Source organism: Hemicordylus capensis, chromosome 4, assembly GCF_027244095.1.
Source record: "Hemicordylus capensis ecotype Gifberg chromosome 4, rHemCap1.1.pri, whole genome shotgun sequence".
Taxonomy (NCBI): domain Eukaryota; kingdom Metazoa; phylum Chordata; class Lepidosauria; order Squamata; family Cordylidae; genus Hemicordylus; species Hemicordylus capensis.
In genome coordinates this window covers 76106812-76130712 of record NC_069660.1, presented here as the reverse complement: position 1 = coordinate 76130712, position 23901 = coordinate 76106812, and the positions used below count along the sequence as shown (strand labels likewise).

Genomic DNA, 23901 nt, shown 5'->3' with positions numbered 1-23901 from the left:
CGAATGCTCTTTCCCCCTAGCTCGAGCTGATTCTGAGAATAAAGGGCCACGGCCCCTTTAAAAAGAAACTTTGCTGCTAATAATTTCCTAGCGAAACAAAAGGGAGAGTCAGTCAGAGCAACTCGTGCGTTTCTTTCCGCTTTCATTGTGTCGTCGGAGGCTGAGCTGCAGCTCCTGCTTCAACAGGAAACCTGCGCGACCGCGTTGTGATGCTCACACCGGCGCAACGGCCTGGATCGTAACTAGGGAAACTTCGTCGTGTGCAGCCTCTTTGCGGTCTTGTCAGCGTCAGACCTGCAACACTTGACTCCGCGACGATGGAAGCATATGTCCCCGCGCCGCGACCGCGTCCCCCAATCCATTGAAACCCCGCGAAGAAGGGATAGGGGAGGTGGGCTTGGTGTGCAGATCTGTGCATGGTGCATGGATGAGTTTGGAGGAGGAGCGTTTCCCCCTCGGGGCGCAAACTGCAAGGGAGCGCACGATTGATGCTGAATCTCTAGACTGAATATTGGTCAAAGGCGAGAGAGGGGAGCGGGTGTCGGTTTCATTTTTCAGTCTTGGCAGAATCCTCGTGCCGCGGCGGCCTGAACAGCAAATGTAATCGCGGAGAGTTCCGGCGACAAGAACCAGCTCATAACGTGCGCTTTTAGAACTCTCATCAAATGCACACACTTGGAAGGCGGGCGGGGGGAGAGGAAATATTTCGTTTCCTCCCCCCCCACCCCGCCCGCTTTTGTTCCCGCCTCGTGCAAAAGACGCTCTTTTCAAAGCAAGCCTCTTCGCTTCGCTAGCCACCCTCCTTAGCGCGATGTTGGAAAAGTTTCTTCTGGGGGTGGGAGGCGTGGCCAGCAGGGGTGTGGCCATTCCGTCTGCACCCCTCGCAGGCACAATTTGCATCGAATATTTCATCAGGACTTCCTGATCGCTTTCTATTGGCTGCAGGTAGGGAGCTGTACGAAAGAGAGAGAGAGAGTCAGCGGGAACTCATGCAAATCTCTAGTCGCCCCCCCCCCCCCCGCCGCGCCAGTACACAACAGCACCTCCTGCTCTGCCTTCTTGTTGCTGTCGGATCGAGCCACGTCCCGGATAAGCATAAGCACGTGGGGACGGGGGACTCTCTTGCCTGAGCTCCCCTCTTGCTTACTAGCGCACCCTGCGGAGGGGGGCTTTGGACCACTAATTCCCGGTGTCCCGCCAGCCACATGGTGGAACACTTGGGTGGGAAGTGAAAGTCAAGGAGAAAAGGCGTCGGGACGAGACAGGCCGTTGGAATCATGAATGAGATGTCCAGCTTCCTGCACATTGGAGACATCGTCTCCTTGTATGCCGAAGGATCAGTCAATGGCTTCATCAGCACTCTGGGGTGAGTGAGCAGCAGCTGACAGCGCCCTCTCTCAGGCAGGGGAACGGCGCGGGGTGGGGGAGGTGGTCCTTCCGAGGAAATGAGAGCGGTTGCCGTGTTCGCAATGGAGCTGTTTCTAAGGTAGAAGCTGCGGAGGCTGCATCACTTCGGTGGCTTACACGGGCACAGAGTGCCAGCCGTAGTGCCCACTGGAGCAGTTCCATGGAACTGAACACAGTTGGGTTAATAACTTCGACTCCGAGGCGAAAGTTGATCGGAAGTTCCAGAGGGTGCCTGAGAACTTCACTTGCACTTCATAACCTTAGTTTTTAGAATTCTTTGTGCGCAATTACCCATCCTTTCCCACCCCTTTCCTGAATGGCAATTAGGATCTCTCCCCCCCGCCCCCGCAGTGCTTCGATTTGGATGGGAAGAGGTTGAGAGTGAGTTTGTCGAGTGGATAATTTGGGAGGATCCACTGAAGAGAGAGCGGCAAAGCCTGGCTTGTGTATATTTGAGATGTCTTCCTGCAATCTTAATTTCTAACTCAGGGGTTGCCAAGTCGGACCCCCTGATGTTGTTAACTACAACTCCAGTCATTCCCAGGCACAAAGGTATTTTGCTGGGGATGATGGGAGCTGCAGTTCTACAACACCTAGGGACCCAAGGCTGGGACCCCCAGCAGGGATCCAGGCAGAGTCTGATCACTTTGATGGTAGGTTTCCTCAAGCCTGCTGCTGGATGTCTGGAAAGATGGACAACTCCACCACCTATGTGGGTGAAATGAGCCCTTCCCAAGGATGCCCTTGCATGGACAAAAATTATTTAATGTGTATTGGGCTATGGTTAGCAGAAATGTTCATGATTGCAACAATGGTGGGGGGTGGGGAGAGTGTCATTGGAATTGTTGTCCACCACCACCCCGCCCGGAGAGAGAGTTGCCAGATTAATGAATCATGTGCCCCTGTGAGAACATATATTGGAAGAAGGTCAGGACTTCTTGCATGGAGAAGAACTGTACTGGATGAGCCACCCCTCATATACTTGTATAGGAAACAACCTGCTTTTTCTGGTGCATGAAGTGAAAGAAACTTATGTGGTTCCTCTCTGTGGCTGCTCTTGTTAATTTATTTTCAGTCACATTAAAAACATACACCCTGTTTTGGATCTCGGCTCTGATCCCTCCCATACATGCCCCAATAGCATTAATGTAAATGCTACTAGTGCTCTATAGATTAATACTAATTCCTAGTGAACTGAAGGCCTGGTTCTTCCTTTCTTCTAGAAATGCAAACTGTATTGCACATGGTAGGTCCCTTTCCTGAATCATCACGGCCTTGCCTCTTTTGTGCTGTGTGCTCCCAGTTAACCCTCTCACTCTTGTTCTCAGAATCTCTCCCTTCACTTTTGTCCTGTCTTCTCCTTAAATTGCAAGCCTGCTGGGCAGGGACTTCCATCATTTCTGCATTTTGTACAGTGCCTGGTGCATGGCTGGTGTTCTGTAAATGCTAATGATGGCCATGAATTAGTGCTAACAGTGATATAATCTGCCAAGCAACTTGTCATCATAGAATCCTTAGTAGCTGTTCAAGATTGCTGTTCAACTGTGCTAATTTCTCCTTTCCTCTGGTGGGTCCATTGGCATCCTTGCCGACTCTAGTCTATAACTATAAGCATTCCCCCAAGAGAAGAAAAGGAATATGGGTAGAGCCTTGACTTCTTCCTGCCAAGAAGAGATGCAAAGGCTCTTAAGAGTTGAGCTGCTTGTTGAAACCATGCAGGGAGGCCTGTAAATCCTAAGTATGAGTCAAACAGCCATGGTGCCACCTCCCACAACCTGCAGATAGCAGCTTGTTTATGGTTAGATGGCAGAATCCTATGCAAGTTACTGAAAGGGCATGTCTATATGCATGTGGGTTGCATTCCTGCTATGGCTTGATATGATCAATGGGTGAGAACAAGAAAAAAATATTTTCCTGGCAGAAATTGGAGGGCGTGAGAATGTTGTGTTGATGTCACAGCTACTTGCATGCAGTCTGTAGGTGCTCCATGTTTGTGCCCGTCTGTGGTGCAGATCAGAGGTGATCCATCACATGAATGAAGGCTGTGTGAAATGTGTGCTCCTCAGAGAAAATTCAGTGCAGATCAGATGAATTTGCACTGGTGCAAGCAGATCCACAGTAACAAATGGGCCTTCTACTCTTGATGCCTACATCTAGAGATATTAACCTGGTGGATGCTTTTCTCAGTACATAATCTAGTAAATCACTGCACAGTTTCCTCTAAATTTACTCTCACTAATCACAGTCAACTTTCATCCACAAATAAGCACACAGCGCTCCAGCCAGCTGTGTCACAAAATCATAGAAGTATATACTGTACTCTGCTAAATTTGTATACCTGCCTATATCCGCCCAGAGACGCAAGTTTGGGGCAGTATACAAATTTGATAATAAATAAATATCCAGAAATGCACAAAGGCAGGATCCGAAACATGTTGCAAAAGTTGGTGGATGCAGTAGAATTCCTATAGAAATGGATTGCACATTGGGAGAATTCGCTAGAAGCTGGTAGTCACACTGCTGACCTCCCCAAAACAAAGCAGACACTTAGACATTCTGTGTGACTGAAGAGCAGATAGTGAATCTCTTGGTTGTCCTTCCTCATTGCCCAAGTACTTCTTTACATAGGCTCTTTTTTTCTTTCTTGAAACTTTTTTGTTTCACAGCTTCCCCTCACTGCCATGTGAGTCATTGCCTAAAATAAAACTCCAGATTTTTAAAACAAATGTTTTGTATTAATAACTAAACATTCCTTACACAGGTGCAAATAAAAAATATGGGCAATTATTTGCATAACTATCATTCAAAAATAAAATAAAATCCGATTTCTAATAAAATTGTCTTCATCACTGTTTTCTTTAGCTTCATCATAATATGTCATGTTAGTACTGCAACATCCCAAATCTGCTTGTACTAATCTTTTTTTTTTGCATTTTAAAATTTTATTGATTTTAACAGTACCTTAACAATCAAGTTACACATAATTAAGTAAACATTGACTTCCCGCTTACCAGTCTGTGCGGTTCTTGTTAACTATACATATAAGCCATTGCTATAATAATACAAAACATATATACTCCATCTTACAATTCGATTTTACCCTACCCAACCTGCTGTAATTACTAAATTTCAAACCCTGCTGAAAGGTCCATGTTAGAAAAACAGGTCTTTAAGTAAAGCAAGAAAGGTTCCCAATCTTCTTTGAAACATTCCAAGTTTTCATCCCTTATAAGTGTTGTAAGTTTTGCCATCTCCGCATATTCAAATTTTTTTTATCAACCAGTCTTCTTTTGAAGGTATTTTATTGTCTTTCCATTTGATGGAAATCTGATAAGGTTGGTCTGGCAGCTGATTTCCATAAAGCTGTGATACATCATCTAGTTGCAGATAAGCGTGGAAGTACAATTGCAAATCATATTCCAGGTATCCAAACAAAACTTTAGGTGAATGATCAAGAGAATAGTCTGTGATTTCTTTGGTGGTCTTAAAAAAATTTCTTCCAGTGTTTTTAAATCAGTGAGTGTCTAACATGTGAAAAATATGTGCTTTAATGGTTATTGCATTCCCAGCATCTGTCAGGACAAGAATTATGCATATGACAGGCATGCAGGAGACAGATGCCACTGGAGTTGCAGTTTTAAAGACCCTCTAAGCGTTGCACTCCACAAACACTTTACTGCATGATCAAAAATTATAAGCCCGTTATTGAAATATGTGACTTAGATTAAGCCAATTCGCCTCAAGCTTATTTAGATGCTGCTCAGTCATCCATGCCTTGAGAACAGGTGAAGTTAAGGCATACCTTTCTGTGACTTACATACAGTGTCGGAGAGATGTGTCCAGCCCCATGGCGGCTGTTTTAGCATTGTGACTGAGCAACAAAAGAGAAAGTTCAAATCTTACCTCTGCCTAGAACTCACAAGGTAGCTTCAGCCCTTCCCCACATCTACAGTATAGATATTAGGGCTGTACTTTGGAATGTCCACAGCAGAATAATATGCACCAGCCCACTGGAACCACACACAGGCAGGCTCATAGCATGGCTCTCTGCACAGTACAGTATGATTATGGTATAGTGGGGGCTCCTTTATGGGAAGCAGCAGCTATACTGCCCCAGCAATGACTGGGAAGACACATGGGGACCACTGGGAGGTGTGCACGGGGAATGTGGGACATGCAGTCCTTTCAAGTGCTTTCCTTGCTACAATGTAGTCCATCACCTAGCATTCCCTGCATATACTTAGGAACATAGGAAGCTGCCATATACCGAGTCAGACCATTGGTCCATCTAGCTCAGTATTGCCAACCTAGACTGGCAGCAGCTTCTCCAAGGCTGCAGGCAGGAATCTCTCTCGGCCCTCTCTTGGAGATGCCAGGGAGGGAACTTGGAACCTAAATGCTCTTCCCAGAGCGGCTCCATCCCCTGAGGGGAATATCTTACAGTGCTCGCATGCGGTCTCCCAGTCAAATGCAACCAGGGTGGACCCTGCTTAGCTCTGGGGACAAGTCATGCTTGCTTGCTGCCACAAGACCAGCTCTCCTCTTTTCTTGGTATTCTCTGCACACCTTTGTAGTCCTTGTTGGTGCAGCAAGGGTTCCGATTCCCATAAAGGAGCCCCCTGGCACACAGTACTGCACAGAGATGGTTGTGCTGGCAGCGGTTGCCTCTGCTTAAGAACAGGTGCACACTATTCAGCTTCAGACACTGGAAAATACAGCCTTGATAGGAATGATACAGAACCTGCCTTTCAGGGTTGTAAGAGAGAGTTGGACACTCTACAGCAGGGGTAGGCAACCTTGGCTCTCCAGGTGTTCTTGAACTACAGTTCCCATCACCCCCAGCCACAATTTATTACATCAGGAAAACCAAGGTGCCATGTCCTTGCTCTACAGCAGGCCTGCTCAACTTCGGCCCTTCAGCAGATGTTGGCCTACAGCTCCCATGATCCTTGGCTATTGGCCACTGTTGCTGGGGATTATGGGAGTTGTTGTCCAAAAACAGCTGAGGGGGGGCAAAGTTGAGCAGGCCTGCTCTACAGCATTATACTAAGTATTATTATGAACTATCCTTGATGCTTCCATCTGACTGGATCATGGCCCCATTGTAGATATGGGTGAATGCTTCTCTGCTGTGTGGGGCTGGGTGAAAGTTGAGCAAGCAGCTTTCATAGATGGACTAATGTAGCTCAGCTACTTGCATGCAGAAGGTTCCAAGTTCCTTCCCTGGCATCTCCTTCTCTGGTAAGAGAGACTCCTTCCTGCTGCCTTGGAGATGTCATACCTGGTAGGTCAGCTGTGGCAGGAAGCACACTGTGGGAGCAGGCAAGGCAAAGTCAAACCTGCAGGAGGTCAGGAGCCAAAGATGAGTACATTAAGAGCAGGCAGGGTTGAAGTCCAAAAACAAGCAAATGGTGGAGGCAAACTGAGGCCTTAAATACAGAGCCAGCACTGCAGCCCCACCTGAGCCTGGAATGTCTTAAAGGGGCTGTGCCTTATTTCTTAAGCACTGGCTGCTGCGGTGTAGCTGGGTGGCTGCTGGTGGGTTCAGGGTTCATGACAGGAGAAGCCACAGCCAGTCTGTATAGATAATACTGAGCTATTTATTTATTATTATTGTTTATTTAAAATATTTATAACCCACCCCTCTAGTACACTACTGCTTAGGGTGGCTTATCAATAAAAAGGTACAATGTAAAATAAGACTAATAAAATTAACCAAATTTAGTTAAATAAGTTAAAAACCAAGCTAAAGCCACATTTAAAATAACTTTTTTTTTAAAAAAGTTCCAAATTAAAAGTTATTTTAAAAGCTAAAAACTAAGAACTATAAAAACTAAAGAACCTACAAGATATAAACAGAGATGAAACATTAAAGCGCCTCTTTAAAAAGATGTGTTTTCAGTTGTTTTTCAAAACACTGATGGAGGGAGCATGGCAGAGCTCCTTGGTGAGGGCAGTCCAAAGCTGAGGGGCCAGAACCGAAAAGGCCCTGTCTCTAGTCTCTGCCAACCAGATCTCTGTTAATGAGCAGGGCCATGAGCAGGGCTAGATGGATCAATGGTCTGACTCGATATAAGGCAGTTTCCTATGTTCTTATTTAACTGTTGGTGTTCTGCACCAGGCTGAATGCAAGGTAATCTATTGGCATTATAAATATATATCTCCAAATTTAAGACTTTGCTGCTATAGAATTTGGAAATTTGATACAGAATCAATCAGGGCTTGAATGGAAGTGTCCATGACTGGACAGATTTCTGGATGAGGGCAACAGTGTTCCCTCTAAGAGGGATTCCCAGATGTTGTTGACTACAACTTCCATAATCCCCAAGCAAAAGCCATTGCAACTGGGGATTCTGGGAGTTGTAGTCAACAACATCTGGGAATCCCTCTTAGAGGGAACAGTGCAGGGCAGTAGTCTAAAAGATGTGAAGTCCTTTTCTCACTGTAGAGCATGGTTAGTTTGCTAATCAAATTCCCTAGCCAGCTCTGGGCATAACATTTCATACATGACTGCCTGGCTTAGAAGAGTCCTGGAAACTCCCAATTAATCTATACGGACTTCCTCTCTGTTAGGACAGAAAAAACAAGTTGCAGTTTTGGAAGGAGAACTGCTGACAGAGAGAGGTTGAGGTGACTCTCTTACTGCTCTCAGTTAGAAACTGGTCTCCGGTGCCAAAGCACTGTAGTTGACACACTCTAGTCAGAGGGTTGTGTCAAGAGTCATCCTGCCATGGGTTTGGTCACTTTCTTTAAGAGTTGCTAACCCAGCTGACTTGCTCAGTCCGGCTGGAGTTACTCTGTGATTGAAGTCAGAATTAGGTTTGGGGGGGCTTCTGCAAGATTAAAATGCCATGTATCTAAATATGTTACCAACAAAGTTTAAAGGATGTTATTTCTTCGAGGAGATACAGGTAGATACACAAATCTACCTTCATCCATGACTGCTTTAGATCTTCCTTTAACAATGTAATGGCAAGGTGGGCTTTAAAATTCAATTTATTCCAACCTATAATCATGAAGCAGCTTTCTGGTGAGTCAGACCATGGGTCCATCTAGGTCAGTATTGTCTACACTGACTGGCAGTGGTTTTCCAGGGCTTCAGACGGGTGTTCCTCAGCCCTATCAGGAGATGCCAGGGATTGAACATGGGACCATAGACATGCAAAGCATATACTCTGTGCCAGAGCTACGGTCCCTCCCTACTGACCACTGAAATTGGCATGGTGTTTCCTTCTCTTGTCAAATCTCAGGCAAATGGTTTCTGAAGAAAGGTTTGTGCAGTTCAGGCGACATGTATGCTCAGCTTCTATCCTTGTTTGTTGCCTTGAAGTGTATAAAGTTCTTACACAAAGCATCTGTACAGTGTGTTTCTTACCTGCAGGACTGACTTTGCTTCATAATATTTAGCATTTGAATGTGTAAAGTGCATGCATGATCTTGATGCAATCTTTACGACGACCCTTTAAGGGAAGTAGGTATTAGTATTATTCCTATTTTGCAGGTGAGTCTTAAAAGGAGTGGGCTGCCTAAAATCACTTGGTGAGTTCATGGCAGAGGTGGGATTAAAACTGGGGAGATTCTTAGCCATTATGTTGCACAAGCTCTCTGCTTAGGAATGGCCTTTTGTTCAGTTCTTATATTCAAGCTAGGATGGAAGCTGCTAGTTACAGGCATAGGGTTTAGTCATTCAATCCATACATGTATTAACATATATTTATGCCATGGCTAATATATAACATAACTTGCTGTGGCTTTTAGTGGCATGCCTAATGCCTTGAATCCAAAACATATCGTGTAGAAAGAAATTCCTTTGAACTCAGTAGCACACTTAGTCAACTATTACATTTATGTTCTTGGCTCTAACTGGTTAGATATTTCTTCAGTAGACAAAGCTTGTAGCCGACAAGAAGGATTGGTTGCCAAGGGGAAAGCCAATAGAAGCACCATTGCTTGATTCAGCCCTGCAGAGTACATTTTGAGGACTTTGTTCATAGGTAGCTTGATCCAGTGATAGAACAGATTAAAAAAAGCAGTTGCTATTCTGCTCAAAATTACATGTTTTGGAGACTCTTGTAATCCATGAGTTGAAACGGTGATATGTGTTTTATATCCAGGAAATGAGAATTACCATTCTGGAGCTAGAATCCCCCCTGCCCACAGCCTCCAGTTCAGGCTTTGTTGGGGGAAAAAAAAATTAATAGGAAATGAGCAGCAAATGGGGGAAATTGAACGAACTATATCTTATATAACCCCTTCTCCTGAATACAGATTATATAGACTGTCTATTTCAAACTTCTTTCACCTGAGTTAAGAGAAAAAGCCATTGGGCTATTTTAAATTAAACCAGACATTGAAACAGTGGGGCGGGGGTGGGAGGCTTATACATTATTTTCAAGGCCTGCTTTAGTCCTTGCTAGTGAACAGCAGTGCACTGGTTGCTCAGAATACTTCCTGCTTGTTGGCAAAGAGCATTCCTATAGCTCCTGGGATAAAATGGCATGCAAGAAGAATTTTGGTGATATACCTACATAAATCCAAAGCTGAGATCATTGAGAATGGATGAACAACTGATCTAAGAATCTACTGCCAATTTTCTTTGGTTCTATAAATGCTCATATTTAATAACAATATTCACATTTGTATAGCACTTGCATCTGTGTGTGCATGCAAAGCCCTTCACATGTGTTAACTTGATATAATCTTTACAACAACCCTGTATGGTCTCTGTGTGTGTGTGTAAGTAAGTATTATTATCCCCATGTTGCAGCTGGGGATCTGAGTGGAATTGAAGTGGCTTGCCCAAGATCACCTAGTTATTCACACATGGCTTCATGCTGCGGGGTAAATGTTGAGCGAAGCCACTTCGAATTACACTCAAGGCATCTGAGGGAAGCAGCCCCTCCCCTCTGCTCTCGGGTTGGCTTTTGATGCAGGTTTGCATTACTTGCGTCCGTGTTTTCTTTCTAGCCAATGGGGAGAGAGCGAGTGAGAGAGTGTTCCTTAGATAGGAACAATGATTCTACATCAGTGCCTCTCCCTATTTGCTCCGGTGTTTTCAGAAAAACTCTCTTGAAATCAGCATTTTAAAAACCCGGAAATACATCAAGATAAGCTAGAATTTGGAAGATAATGCCCAATTTGTGTGTGGAGTGCTTCCAAGGATCTCGAATGGACTTTGGGGTAAGTTTGGCTGGTGTGTGTACACACACGTTCTCTTCCGGAGATTCGAGGTAACAGCCCTGTCTGTAAAAGCTCCTGGTGAACTCATGACCAAGGCAAGATTTGAACTGGGGAAGTCCTGATTCACAGTCTACTCCCTTAATCACTATACTTATTTACATTTCAGTTGTAATCACATTGTCCCGTGGGAAGGAAGTGGCCTATCCTAGTCACTTCTGTGCAGAAGACTGAGAGGGGAAAGAAAATATCTTTTTGCTTTCATTTGTTCAGTAGGTAAGGAATGGATCCTTACACTCATCAGGAAGTGTTGTGGGAAAGTGGTGGGGAAAGTTCACTTAATGTCTCTGCTGAACGCAATCAAGACATGAGGCTTCTGGGGCTCTAGATAATTTCTAGAAAGTCAGAGAATCCCATTCTCACCTTGAGCGACCCCTTGAGCTGTTAGCACACACGGAGTCTCTGTAGCCCCAGTAGGGCTTCTGCAAGGCAAATGGAGCAAAGTTTGATAGTTTTGCACGGCCAGGGGCGTACCTATAATTGAACAAAAGGGTTCAAAGAACACGGGCCCCCAGCTCCTGAGGGCCCTCCAGCTCCATCCCTCCCTACTTTCTTCATTGTCTCCCTCACTCTGGGGGGCCGCCCGAGAGAGGGATGAACACGGGCCCCCTCTCCCCTAGCTACGCCCCTGTTTGCACCATTTGGTTGTTGCACATATTAAAACAACTATTCAGTCTCTCTAATTGAATTCGGTAGTTAACTTTGGTTGGACTGTGCCCTTTGTGCTTAAATTTCTGTCCCAGCTCATGCATATATATTTGCTAAGATCAGTATTGAAAAGTGGCCAAAAAAAAAAAAAAAGCTAAAATTACATGAAATGACAGGAATGAATGTGGGAGACAATTAAAGGCTCCCTGCAGAAATGAAAGGGTGCTTTCCTATAGCAGAACAACCCGTTGGTGACCAAACATGTCAGAAGAGAATTGCCCTCAGGCTAAATAAAGCTGCTAGTTACACCCTTTAGCCACATGCTTAGTTTCAAGGCTTTGTATTAAAGAACAGGCAGGTAGGGGAAAAAAAATCTACTGTGGATGCTAGATTAAAGCAGCAATCATTAAAGTGATTTTAATGATATGAACACATTCCTAAAGGGAGTTTGCTTATATGAGCAGACCCAAACCCTGATTTCATCCATTCCTTTAAACCCAGTTAACTGTGCCCGGTGGGGGGAGCCGTTATTGTATGATTTCAGTGAAAGTAGCCCGACTGTTGCCACGGCTAGGGAAGTGGCAGTTTGCAGCCCTGGAAGTCAGAATTCTGCATTTCATACTTTGCTTTTAAAAAAGTGGTGCCAGACTGTAGCCTTTGGCTTTCTCACTGAACACCGGATCCTCAGGAAGTGGTGCCAATCAGTTTGTTAGGTTTGGTTTCAGCTTCATATATGCATATTGGCAACAACAACAGCAAAGTTGGGGAGAGGGATGATTACCAGATGCAAGGAGTGCAAGGAGTGGATGGCAACTAGGATCCACAGTGCATTAAAGCTCCCTGCAAATCAGGCATTGGGTACAAGATCTGTGATATCAATATGTGGCTGCCTGGTGCAGTTCATCACAGGGGGTGGTGATTAGGTGCAGAAGCACAGCCAAGGAACTTCCTTTCCCCTGTGCCCCTTTGGCACAGGTGCTTCTGCTGCCCACAAACAGTGGGGAACAAAGCAACAATGCAGAGTTTGATGCAACATGTAGATGAGTAGAGCGTGGCATTCTTTTCAGCTATTAGTACTGTTCTATTTTTTTTTTTTAAGAAATACATAATTTTAGTGGCAGCAGGAACTGCATGGAAATAAAGTGGTTCAGTTGCTGGGTGTATAGTGAAAATAAGCTGCAGACTGCAAGGAGAGGGTTGGGAGGGGAGGAAGAAATAAGATAGCAATCAATTATTTATGAAATGGTTTTGGTGTGCTTCCGAATTCTGTTATGAAGCTGGAAGAATAATTCTTATTGATGACATCTTATGAGAGAGAGAGAGAGAGAGAGAGCGCGCTCAGTGTGACAGAGCACATGCTTTGCCTGCAGCACATCCAGGTTCAATCACTGGCACCTCCAGGTATGTCTGAGAAAGAGCTTTTTCTGGAACCCTGGAGAACCACTGCCAGTCAATGTCTGACTTGGTCTAATCTGACTTGGTAAAAGGCAGTTTTATATGTTCATAAGGAGCTGACATCTTGAAATAGACCAGTTTGTGTGGTCCAATTCTGACTGGTAGGACCTCTTGAGTCTCAGACAAAGGTTACTCCTGACCCTTGAGCCACTGTTTGATCCTAGGACCTTCTATATACCAGTCTTGGGCTCTGTGAATGAGCTATACAAGTGGTAATAATGACATGGGACTTTTCAGCTAAGGATTAAGATATATTCTCAGAGCAGGTCTGAACAATGGATTTGGCTTTCAGTTGTTAGTCCTTTTTCCTAATTGTTGCTTGCTTCTTTGATGTTCAGGGCTCAGAACATCTACTTGTCTTCTCATCCATGACAAGTGAAAAATGATGCCCAGTGAGTGCAAGAAATCCTGACGAGTAATATACCAACATAGCTCAAGGAAACAAGTGAAATATTTTGTTTGATTGGTAAACTGAGCCAACATTTCTTGACCCCTGTTGATGCTTATTGATAGTTGCTTGTCTTAAACTGAATAGATGAAGCTATTGAATGCGGATCCAGGCTATTGGTTCACTGAGCTCAGTATGGATTTCCTTAATTCTGCTACATGAGACCCTTTTTAACTGGAGATGTTAAGGACCAAACTGGGGACTCTCTGCAAGCAGGAGGAAGCAGCCCTTCTGCCCAAAGTAGAACAGGACAGAGGGACATGAATCTCTTACCTGCCAACATATCCCTTTTTTCCCATTCAGGTGAATGGGAAAATCTCTCTCTCTCTCTTTGTTTTTTTCTGAAATGTAAAGTGCTGTCATGATACAGTCTGTGACTCTCATGGATTCCCCAAAGATGAGCAGCAGGCTAGATTCTGAAGCATGCAGACATGGATCTAAGTCAGGGTCTTACCAATGGCTGGGCTCTCCAAAAGAGGTAGTTGGGGTACAGGAGGGTAGGCCAGGCAAGGCAGTATGTGAAGCTACTCATAATAAGTTGCCCAGTTTGAAGAGCCAAGCCTGAGATAACAGCAGGCCTGCCAGTGCCAGTATTATTTTCTATTATTTACCTATTATTATTTCCTATTATTATCAGTATTATTTCCCTATTATTTCCCCAGATCACCTGGACTAGATGTGTAGTGCTGCAGAGCAGCAAAGATAAGATCAGCTCCTCCCTCTGCTTGAGACCTGCATCGATGGTGCAGGGAGTAAGGCACATGGGCCTTGCTGCTGGTTTGAGAACTACTCTCTCTCCAGTATCTTACGTAAGAAAAATGCTTGACTGTGTGAACGCTGGCATGAACCAGCAAGGATGATAAACAAGAATCCCTGCTCAGAATCAGTGACCAACATGATGCGTAGTGTGCCAGAAATAGTGCAATCTGTGCTGGGCAGCCCTGATGCTGTTGAGAATGAGCTGCTGAGCAAGCAGCAGTACCGCAGATATTCCAGTTCACCGCAATGGAAATAACTGCAGTCGCACTGCTTGCACAACTTCAACAGTGTTGGGGCTGCCTTTAGAGTCCGCTGCAGCCCTGGCATGGATCTCATCATTGCTGGCACGCTGCGCATCATGTCAGCCTGTTAATATAATTAGTTATGCCTTAACTGGTAAAAGGACTTGAGTATGCACTTTTGCTTTGTAAATTTAACAAACAATGAGTGAACCATGTGAATCCTAGTGTTGTTTTTTTAAGTAGATCATGCAGAAGTGCAGTGTTCAGCTCATTCCTGTTATAGAACCTGATTTGTTTAGCACGCAGATGGTTTACGCAAATCTAGTGAGCACACAGAGCAGGATCTGAATTCATAGTTCTTCACACCACAAGCCACAAATCTGCCAGCACTCCAGCAGGGCAGCCCTACTCATGCCTGTTGTGAAGAAAGGTGCATGCAAACAACATGTCAAAAAGTGAGCATGACTGTGTACTGCGAATGTACTCTGACCGCGTTGAAGGGGAAGGGCTTTGAGTAAACAGGGCTGAATAAGTGATTGCTCTTTAGTTTTCAATCACACCTTTAGATAACTATTATTGTGGCTGCAGGTGAATTTGAAGGGTGGGGCTCTACAGAACATACTTATATCACTGGAAAGTGTAGTAGGGACAGCAATGCAGGATTTGCATCTACTGTATAGAATGATTAATAGGTTCAGTAACATTGCTCCTGCAGCCCTTGTGTCATGTGCTACTCTTTTAGTATATAGGCAAACCTCGTTACTTGCAGGGTTCCATTCCTCAACTATGTGTAATGAAACTGTGAGTAACAAGGCATTATTCCTATGGGGAACTGGAAGTTAGGTTCCAGAATGGAGGACAACACTGCAAAAGTTTTTACTACTCTGTGCTCCATGGGGTCTGCATGTGCCCAAGAATGCCCTGTGTGTGCCGAAGAATGCCCCCAAACCACTAAAGGCCCTCCAAACTGCAAAAAATCACAGGGAGAAATGAGTTTTAAAAAAAGCAATGAGCCACAGAATGGCTCCCATAGACAAAATGGCGGCCAGAGTGATCACCACGGTAACTTCTGGCCCTCTAGAAACCATGGATATGTGAGTTTTAACCCTTCTGTATCCACAGATAATGAAATTGGGTGTCAGACACCCATGGATATGTGAAACTGCTGATGGTGAATCAGTGAATAGCAAGGTTTCTCTGTATATTTTGGTTCACTGATGGGGAGATAAATGCTCAGAAGGCAAATAATGGATTTGGGACACATTTTATTTCAACAGTTCTTTCTCTGTTGGCAAATATCTACTGTTCCGAGCCAACTGCTTGTTGGCATAGGTGAAAGGGATTCAAGAATGGGATTTAGTAGTATGTAGATATTGACGAAAGGTATCACAAAACAGCATTTCTCCTGCACAGCCAAGGAGATAATTTAGTATGCTTGACATCCAAGCATATCCAGGATTGAGTTGACTTTTGCTTTGCAGATTGGCTTAGATGCAAACTGAGCTGTGAACTCTGCCTAAGGGGAAGTTCATATTTGCATGTACGTTACTTGATGATATATCAGTCATTGAATGTAAAAACTGCCTTGCAGGATCAGGCCAGGGTTCATCTAGACCAGCATTCTGTTTCCAACACTGGACAGTTGATGCCTTTGGGTCACAAGCAGGACATGAAAGTGACATCTTGCATTTGTCCCCAGTATCTGGAACTCTGCACCCACTGTTTTAAGATATTATGACAGTCAACCATGCAACTGGTTTCAAAGAAAGGCCAGACAAATTCATAGAAGATAGGAATATCAGTGGCTATTGACTAAGGGCAAGTTCACACATGCATGTTCACCATTTGATGGTTGAACCATTGAGTAATGATTTGAATGGAGCATTTTCTTACATTACCAGAAGCACAATACTTTTCAATAGAGGTGGCTCACATGTTCAACTGAGAGTCATCATGGGATGGGACATGGGATGAGTAGTTAAGTGTGTTACTGCAAATCATAGATTTTCACATGTCATAGCTTTGCAGTGAGTCTTTCTGATTGGATCAGGGTAAAATAGATTCAATCTTAAAGTGGATCAAATGTTATAGGAGTAAGGATCTGGTGGCAGACACATCCATCTATCTGTCTATCTATCTATCTATCTATCTATCTATCTATCTATCTATCTATCTATCTATCTATCTATCTATCTCTATATTTCTTTTAGGTGTACCTGTCACTAATCCCATGCATGGCAGCTCTCGTGAGAGTTTGTGAATGAGCTCCTGGCAGGGGGAGAGGAAAGCACTGGCACCAGCGGACAGGGTTGTGGGCAAGGGGAAGAGAAAACAGTGGCAGGCATGGGGGGAGAAAACAGCGGCAGGCAGGGGGAAGAAAATGGTGGCGGCGGCGGGTGGGCAGGGGGGAAAAACGCCACAGGTGGTGAGTGGGGGTGGGAGGGAAGAAAGCAGCGGTTGGTGGGTGGGGAATGGGTGGGTTGGTGGGGAATGAAAATGGCGGCGGTGGGGGGAGTCTGAGAACAGAGGGAAAATTAAGCGGGAGGGGGGAGAACTAGAAGTGCAGATGCTCTGCGCCTGACCCAGCTAATTTTCAGTAAAAGCGCTAAAAGTCACAGTCCCTGAGTTTCCCATTTGTGCTCCTAAGGGAAGTGTTGCAGGTTTGTGTGGTCTATTGGGTATTGCAAGGTTGCATCTGCAGTTTTCATGTCACACCTCTATTCTGTTCATGGAGTATTCATGGAGTATTCATGGAGCTCTATTCTATTCATGGTGTAGTTGTGACTGAAAACTCAGTCTGACTGCATTGTGTACCACCCAGCTATGTACTGTTGCAAATTTAGTGAAATATTAGCAGCTGCAGTGTTGACCCATTTTCCTTCCATTCTGTGTAAATGTATCTCATGCCTTCCTCTTAAATGACCTCCTGTACTAGATTCTGCTTTCCTTCAGCATCCACCTCTGTTGTCCAAATGGTTCCCTAGACCCTAATATGTCCCTCTAGGGCGGCTGAGAAAATTATATAAAAGCTCTATAAGTTCTGCTGTTATAGTTTGAATTTTGCTTTGTCCACTGGACTTGATTTCTTTGGACTTTATCGGGCAAAAGTGCTAAGCTGATGGTGAAGCACTGAAGCACAGGCTTAATTGTAATGAAGACACTAATCTCACTATGGCAGCTGACACATGCATTTGTAGAGAAATAGTTCCTTTTGGTTGTAGTCAAACCTCTTTCAGATGCTTCAGATAGAGGTTTTTAAAAATGTATACAGATGCCGAAATGTTTTTTGGATTGAATCCAACATCTTCAGAACCTTTTAAAATGGAATCTTACACTTAGCCTGAAAGAGGGAGGCGTGACTTGGTTTTTCATGATGTTGCCCCATTGTTTCATAATCAGTCTGAATTCTGATACATGCTGATTGCTTAAGGTTCCCTCCTGTGACATTATTTTTCAGAGGTTTCTCCCCAAGGGATCATTGTGGCTTGAGTCACCAATTAATAACTTGCGTGAATATTCTATAGTTTTATAATAATGTATGCTTTGACATATTATTTGTTATGCTATTCATGGCAATGAAGCCCACACCTTTTTGCACAAGTGCTTCATACATGGTGTGATCCTGTGACAAAGAAGAAGTGGGGATTTTGACAGGTGCATCATGTCATGCAGGGCTGAGAAAAGCTGCAACTGATGCAATTTACCTTTCTGTATGTCTGTTACAGGAGTCCTTCTTGCTTTGCATTTGATCACTTCACCCATATGTGCATGTTGAGCCCTAAGCGTGATTCTTTTGGATTGTCCCATATTCATATCCCATGGATCCATCTCAGCCAATCCTTTATGACTGTGCCAACAAATGCAGGATTTCTATTTCTGTGAGTTCCCTATTGGCACAACACAGTACCAAACTCAGTACAGCAGTGGCTCAGTCAGGACCTGTGCTAATTAACAGTGGCTGAACTTCCCTAGATCATGCCGCACTAATTGCTTGATTCGAGCATCTAGGTAAAGAATCCTATATGGCCTAATTACTACAAGATTCTGAATGCCTCCTATTATTCAGCTATATTTCTACTGAAAAATTTATACTGCTGAATCTGTTCCTGTACTAAATACTGTATTAACTATTTCACATCTATATCACACACACACACACACTCTTTGCTGAAAAAGATAATTTGCAGCTGATATTGAAGGAGACTTCTCTAGGTTAGGGATGTGCATGAATCGAGAATTATGCACACATTCGAAGCACAGATTCAGCACCTTTAAAAGTGAGGAGAGCAGGTCTGTACCTGTTTCTTCACCGCTCCACACAGCTCCCTGCTGCGGCGGCATGTCCCCCAGCACCCCTTATGAGGTGGTGCGGGCCCAGCACCCCTTGTGCAGCAGAGGCATGTGTGGAGGCCATGTGCGTTTCGCTGCTGCGCCACTGTGTGAGGGGTGCTGGGGGCATGCCGCTACGGCAGGAAGATGCTTGGAGTGGCGGAGGAGCAGGTATGGACCTGCTCTTCTTACTTTTAAAGGAGCCGAATCTGTGCTTCGAATCTGTGCACAAATCTCGATTTGTACACATCCCTACTTTAGATTCAAGGGGAAACAGAAAATGCTCTCTATTGTTCTCTGTCTTGCTGCTTTTTCATTTCTGGATGCTTTAAGATTGTTGCAGATTAACTTGTAGTCCTCCATTCGGTTCATTAATTGTGCCATGGCAATAATAAAACAATATAGTATGCAAACTGCAGTATTTCAGTGAATTTGGGATCATCAAATGCATACAATAAAACAGATAAACTACTCCAAAAGAGAGAAGAATTGTCCATTTTATCTCTGACACAGTCTTCCTTTGTCCCTTAAAAAAAAAATCTGGAGTACTCACAAAGGATTATATTTCTGTCACTGAATCGGTTTAAATAGACAAACTAAGTGCCAGCTCCATTTACTTAACTTCTCTTTCAACAATCTGTAAATTTAACTTGCATAAATGTATATTGAGATTCAGTTAACTGCTAATTATCTACAGACATTAAAAGACCAACCTTGTAGTAAGGGATAGTATTTTTTAATATTTTCTGCTTCAATTATTGAGAAAGTATTGGCTACATACCATGCAAAATGTGTCATTCAGCTTCTTTTTTGTCATTATAAACTTTTCATGCCAATTAGTTCTAACAAACTTTCTTTTAAAAGGACCTGAACCCAAGGTTTGAAGTGACTTTCAGGATCTTGGTTTATTTAAAGGAAACTAGAAAGAATAAATCAAGATTGGTCGATTCATTGGACATTGCAATAAATCTCAGCTCAACTTTAACCTCATTGGAAGTAGAATTCTGCTGAGGTTCATGTGGGCTGGGGAAGGGGGAAGCGTGCACTCATGCAGCTTGGGGATGTTGTGTGGAACCAATATTTAACCATGGTTCTACATTATATCTCAGCTGGGTTAGTTCTGGATGGCACAGATTTTCTGTATTCATTTCATCCAGTTTCTGGTCTGGATTTGGCACTGGGAAAGCAACCTATGCTGATAGAAGGACAGGGGGAGGACAACTTTGCTCATTCACCTGCACACTCTCAGTAGGTTTCAATATCATCAGCCACGCTATCCACACTGGTTATCAGAGATGGGGCCACTTTGCTCTCATGGTTCCATTCTTGCCTGGATTTTCAGTTCCAAAAGGTGGTCCTGGGGAACTTTTGCTCTGTGCTATGGTTTTTATGTTGTGGTATGTTCACAGGGCTCTGTTTTGTCCTCCATGCTGTTTAGCATCTATGTGTGAAACCTTACCCTGTCCTTTTGGTAAGATCATCCAGAGATTTGGTGTATGGTGCCATCTGTATGCTGATGACACTCTGCTGTATTTCATCTTTTTCTTCTAACTCAGGTGGTGCTATGGAAGTGTTAAACTGGTGCTTGAGATTAGTAATGGAGTGGATTAGGAACAATAAATGAAGCTCACTCTTGATAAGATGGAGATACTGTTGGTGGGTAGTTCATCTTACTTGGGAGATAGCATGTTGCCTGTTCTGAATGGGATTGCACTTCCTCCAAGGATCAGGTTTGGAGTCTGAGAGTGCTGTTAGATTAAATCCTTTCTTTGGAAGCCCAAATAGCCCAGAAGACTAAAAGCACCTTTTATCATTGAAGGCCAGTTCATCAACAGGCTTGACAGAGGTAGCCTGGTCTCAGTTATTAATGTTTTGCTAGTGGCCTGTTTGGAGCACTGCAATGCAGTGTACACACAGGTTTGCCCCTTGGTTTGAAAACTACGGTTTGTACAAAATACTGTGGCAAAATTATTGAGACGGGATGTAGGGAAAATAATCTGCTGATCTTAATATAATTACAGTGTTTCCCCATCAATTTATGGGCTTAATTCAAGATCCTTTAAAGCCTGTAATGACATGGGACCCGATTCACTCCTCCCACATGAGCATGCCTGGATGTTGAGATCCTCATTGGAGTAACTGTCTGTGGGTTCCTCTCACCATATGAAGTGGGTAGTGGCATTTTGTCTGGAAAGTTCTAGCCAGGGAAGCTCACTCGGCCACAATTCTGTTATCTCTTTGGCAAGTGAAGACCTCTTTCATTTGCTTGGCGCATTCCAGAGGGGGCTTTTAGTTTGCATCTCCTCTGGAATGGAGGTGGGACCTGATTCACACATTGGCCAGATTTACCCCAAAGTCCTTGCGAACTATTAGGGAGCACTCTACACACGATTTGGGTTTTTCATTGCTCATTAGAACGTAGCCTGATTTATGTCTGGGTTAAAAAAATCAACTTTTGCGTTGGTTTTTGGGGGCGAATTTGCAGTACAGCCGTGCCATAAAGCCTGCTGACTGAAAATGCTCCAGGACTTTTTAGTGTGCTTCATCACAACTGGTGACTATATTCTGGCTTTACTGTTGCTGGCTGACATGTTGAGGAAAATCACTAAAGTAGTCTCATTGAAATTAAAAGAACAAGTCAGGCATTGCTTAATTGGTCCTTTTAATTCCAGTAGGACTACTCTAAGTAATTTTCCTCATGTCAGCCACACTGTCTTTTAGTGTTTTATTGTTGGATTTTTAAAAATAGATGATTGTTGTATTTTTATTTTTTTTGTAAACTAATTTGGGAGGCTTTTATTTTAAAAAGCCATGTATGGATAACGAGCATGATAACAAACTACTAAAATGTATTATTATAAAACAGATACCAATGGGCCGTAGCTCAAGTGTAGCGCACATGCTTTGCATGCAGAAGATCCCAGGTTCACTCCCTGCTAGCTCCAGTTAAAAGGAGTTTAGGCAGCAAGGCTGGGAAAGGGAGACCTCTGCCTGCCTGGGATGTTGGAGAGTGGCGGCCAATCAGAGAAGACAGCAGCACTGGGCTAGTTGGACTAATAATGGTCTGATTCAGGATAAGGCTGATTCATATGTTCAACCACATGCTTATGCTTGAACATTAAATGCTCAAATCAGTGGAAAGCCTCTCTCCCCCACCCCATGAATTTTGGAAGACATCCAGGTTCAGGCTTCAGTGGGGCAAGGAATTCCAGCACTGGGGGCTCAAATGAGAGTGCTATGAGAAGGTGACCTCTTTTGGATTGTAGAGCTGGAGAGAAGGAAGCCCTGAGGTATGTGCCAAGCACACCTTAGTCATCACTGTTTTGTCTTTGGAAAATGAATATTGGTGACTCACTGCACTGGGATCAGAGATGTCTTTGTTTCATGTGCTTTTATTGTACAAGATTATTCCATTGTGTCAATATAATAAAATTAGAAAATAAAACCAACCGTTTGCTTTCTTCAGAGTGTTGTTAATGTTAAGGGTGAAAATATCTGCTCTCTGATTCCTAAGTAAATATGCTTATTCCAAGGAAGAGGGTGACTCTTAGAGTGAAATGACCCCTCCAGGTTGATGAAAGATCATTCCCAGAATTTGGGGGGATTGGCAGGCATGGGGCACAAATTAGATAACAATTCATGGCATTTACAGAGCACTTTGGCATGTCCTTCACGTGAGTTTTCTCAGTGATCTTTACAACAGTCTTGTAAGGTAGATTGATACTTACCCATGTGGCTTTACTTGCAGCCCTATTTTGTGCATGTTTACTCAGAAGTAAATCCCACTGTTCAGTGGGCTTAATTTGAAAGTATGTGCACTTAGGTTTGCAGTCCTAGAAGCTGCATGGAAGGGAGGAGTATAACATCTGCAGCTTTCCCCACTATGAGGATATAGTGGTGGGGAAGTTGTGTACACACACACACACACACTTGTTTTAACAGAGAAATAAACAAATACACAGATTTTAAAGACCACAGATTTTAAAGGAAGTCACACAGATTTTAAAGGACAGGTATGTTGTCAGAAGAAAGAAACGTCTTTTGGAGCCAACCAATAGGAAAATGAGTAAGAAGGAAAGTAATGTATGTATGTGTGTATTTATTTATTTATTTGTTGCATTCTTTACCACCTAGTATAGAAATCTCTAGGCAGTGTACAGATTAAAACATAATATAAAACAAAACCTTTAAAATTAATAAAAACAAATATAAGTCATAATAGATAAAAACACTCATTAAACTGTAAAATTTAAATTTTAGTTAAAAGCCTGGGGAAACAGGTATGTCTTCAAGGTCCTCCTAAAAGCAAGCAGCATATTGAGAACACCCTGCTCCAAATCCCCTGATGATTTCACCCAGCGGTTTCCTGTAGGGGATAGGGTAGGATGCAGCCCATACAATAGTTCTCATTTCACAGAGCAACTATTCCCAAGTGACACCATCTGAAATCTGCCTGAGAGATAGGAACCCTATTCCCCAAACCCTCATACGATTCAGAAGGATACCATGGTTGGTATCGAAAGTTGCAGAGAGATCCGAAAGATCCAGCAGAATCACACTCTCTCTGTTGATTCCTTGGTATAGATCAGGCTGACCAAGCCTGTCTGCCCCCATAGTCCACTCTTAACACCTGTTTGGAATGGGCCTAGATAATCGGTATCCTCCAAAATTACCTGGAGCTGATCAGAATTGGTTTTCTGGATCTGCCTTTGCTCCTTATTTGTGCCTTTAAGCCCTAAAGAGAGTAAGCTGTGGAGTGTGTGTTTGGTTGGAACAATACTCTGTAATTGCCTTGGAGTGTAGGACTTTGTGGCATATGCCCTGCTCCATACTCCTTACCATTGCAACTCTTCTTTCTGTAAATATAGTCTATTCAGACTGCACTCTCCTTAATAAGCAGGAGGAATGACCTACAAAACGAAGGGCAGCACTCATGTTATCAGTTTTTTAAAGCTGTGTCTTATTAAAGCTACATACTTGGCTTATAAAAATGTTATCAATTGATTAGAGATCGAAATGCACATGCAGAAAATAACCTGCTCCTCAATTTGCTGAGGTTTAAGAATGCAGATTAGAGGAAGAGCTTTCAGATTAGAAGCTGTTGAGTCCAGACATCTTTTTCTAAAAATTAAGCAATGGAGAAAGGGAGGAAATACATACAGACATTTATTTAGGGGTATTCAATACATTCGATAGACAAAAGAGCAAGGACAAGTTCTTCAGACACCAAGTGTATTTCTGCTGTGTATTATATATTAGGGACACTTGGGTCTCACTCGCTTACTCTCAGGATTCTTGAAATGTATTGGGATACTTCTTGATGAGCTTGAGATTTGGTGCAAGTGTCATCCAAGGCACCATACTTATTAATCAGAG

General features: G+C 43.5%; 1 protein-coding gene across 2 annotated transcripts in view; it reads left to right on the top strand.

Annotated features, from left to right (window-relative positions):
- Positions 1 to 1107: 1107 nt before the first annotated feature.
- Positions 1108 to 23901, top strand: part of ITPR3 (inositol 1,4,5-trisphosphate receptor type 3) — a 174376-nt gene continuing 151582 nt past the window's right edge. For both annotated transcript variants that reach the window (XR_008306221.1, XM_053246289.1), the window contains exon 1: positions 1108 to 1366. Coding sequence is in view for 1 of the 2 variants with exons in the window: in XM_053246289.1 (XP_053102264.1) it covers positions 1278 to 1366 (89 nt within the window). In the remaining variant the exon portion in view is untranslated. The remainder of the gene's footprint in view (positions 1367 to 23901) is intronic.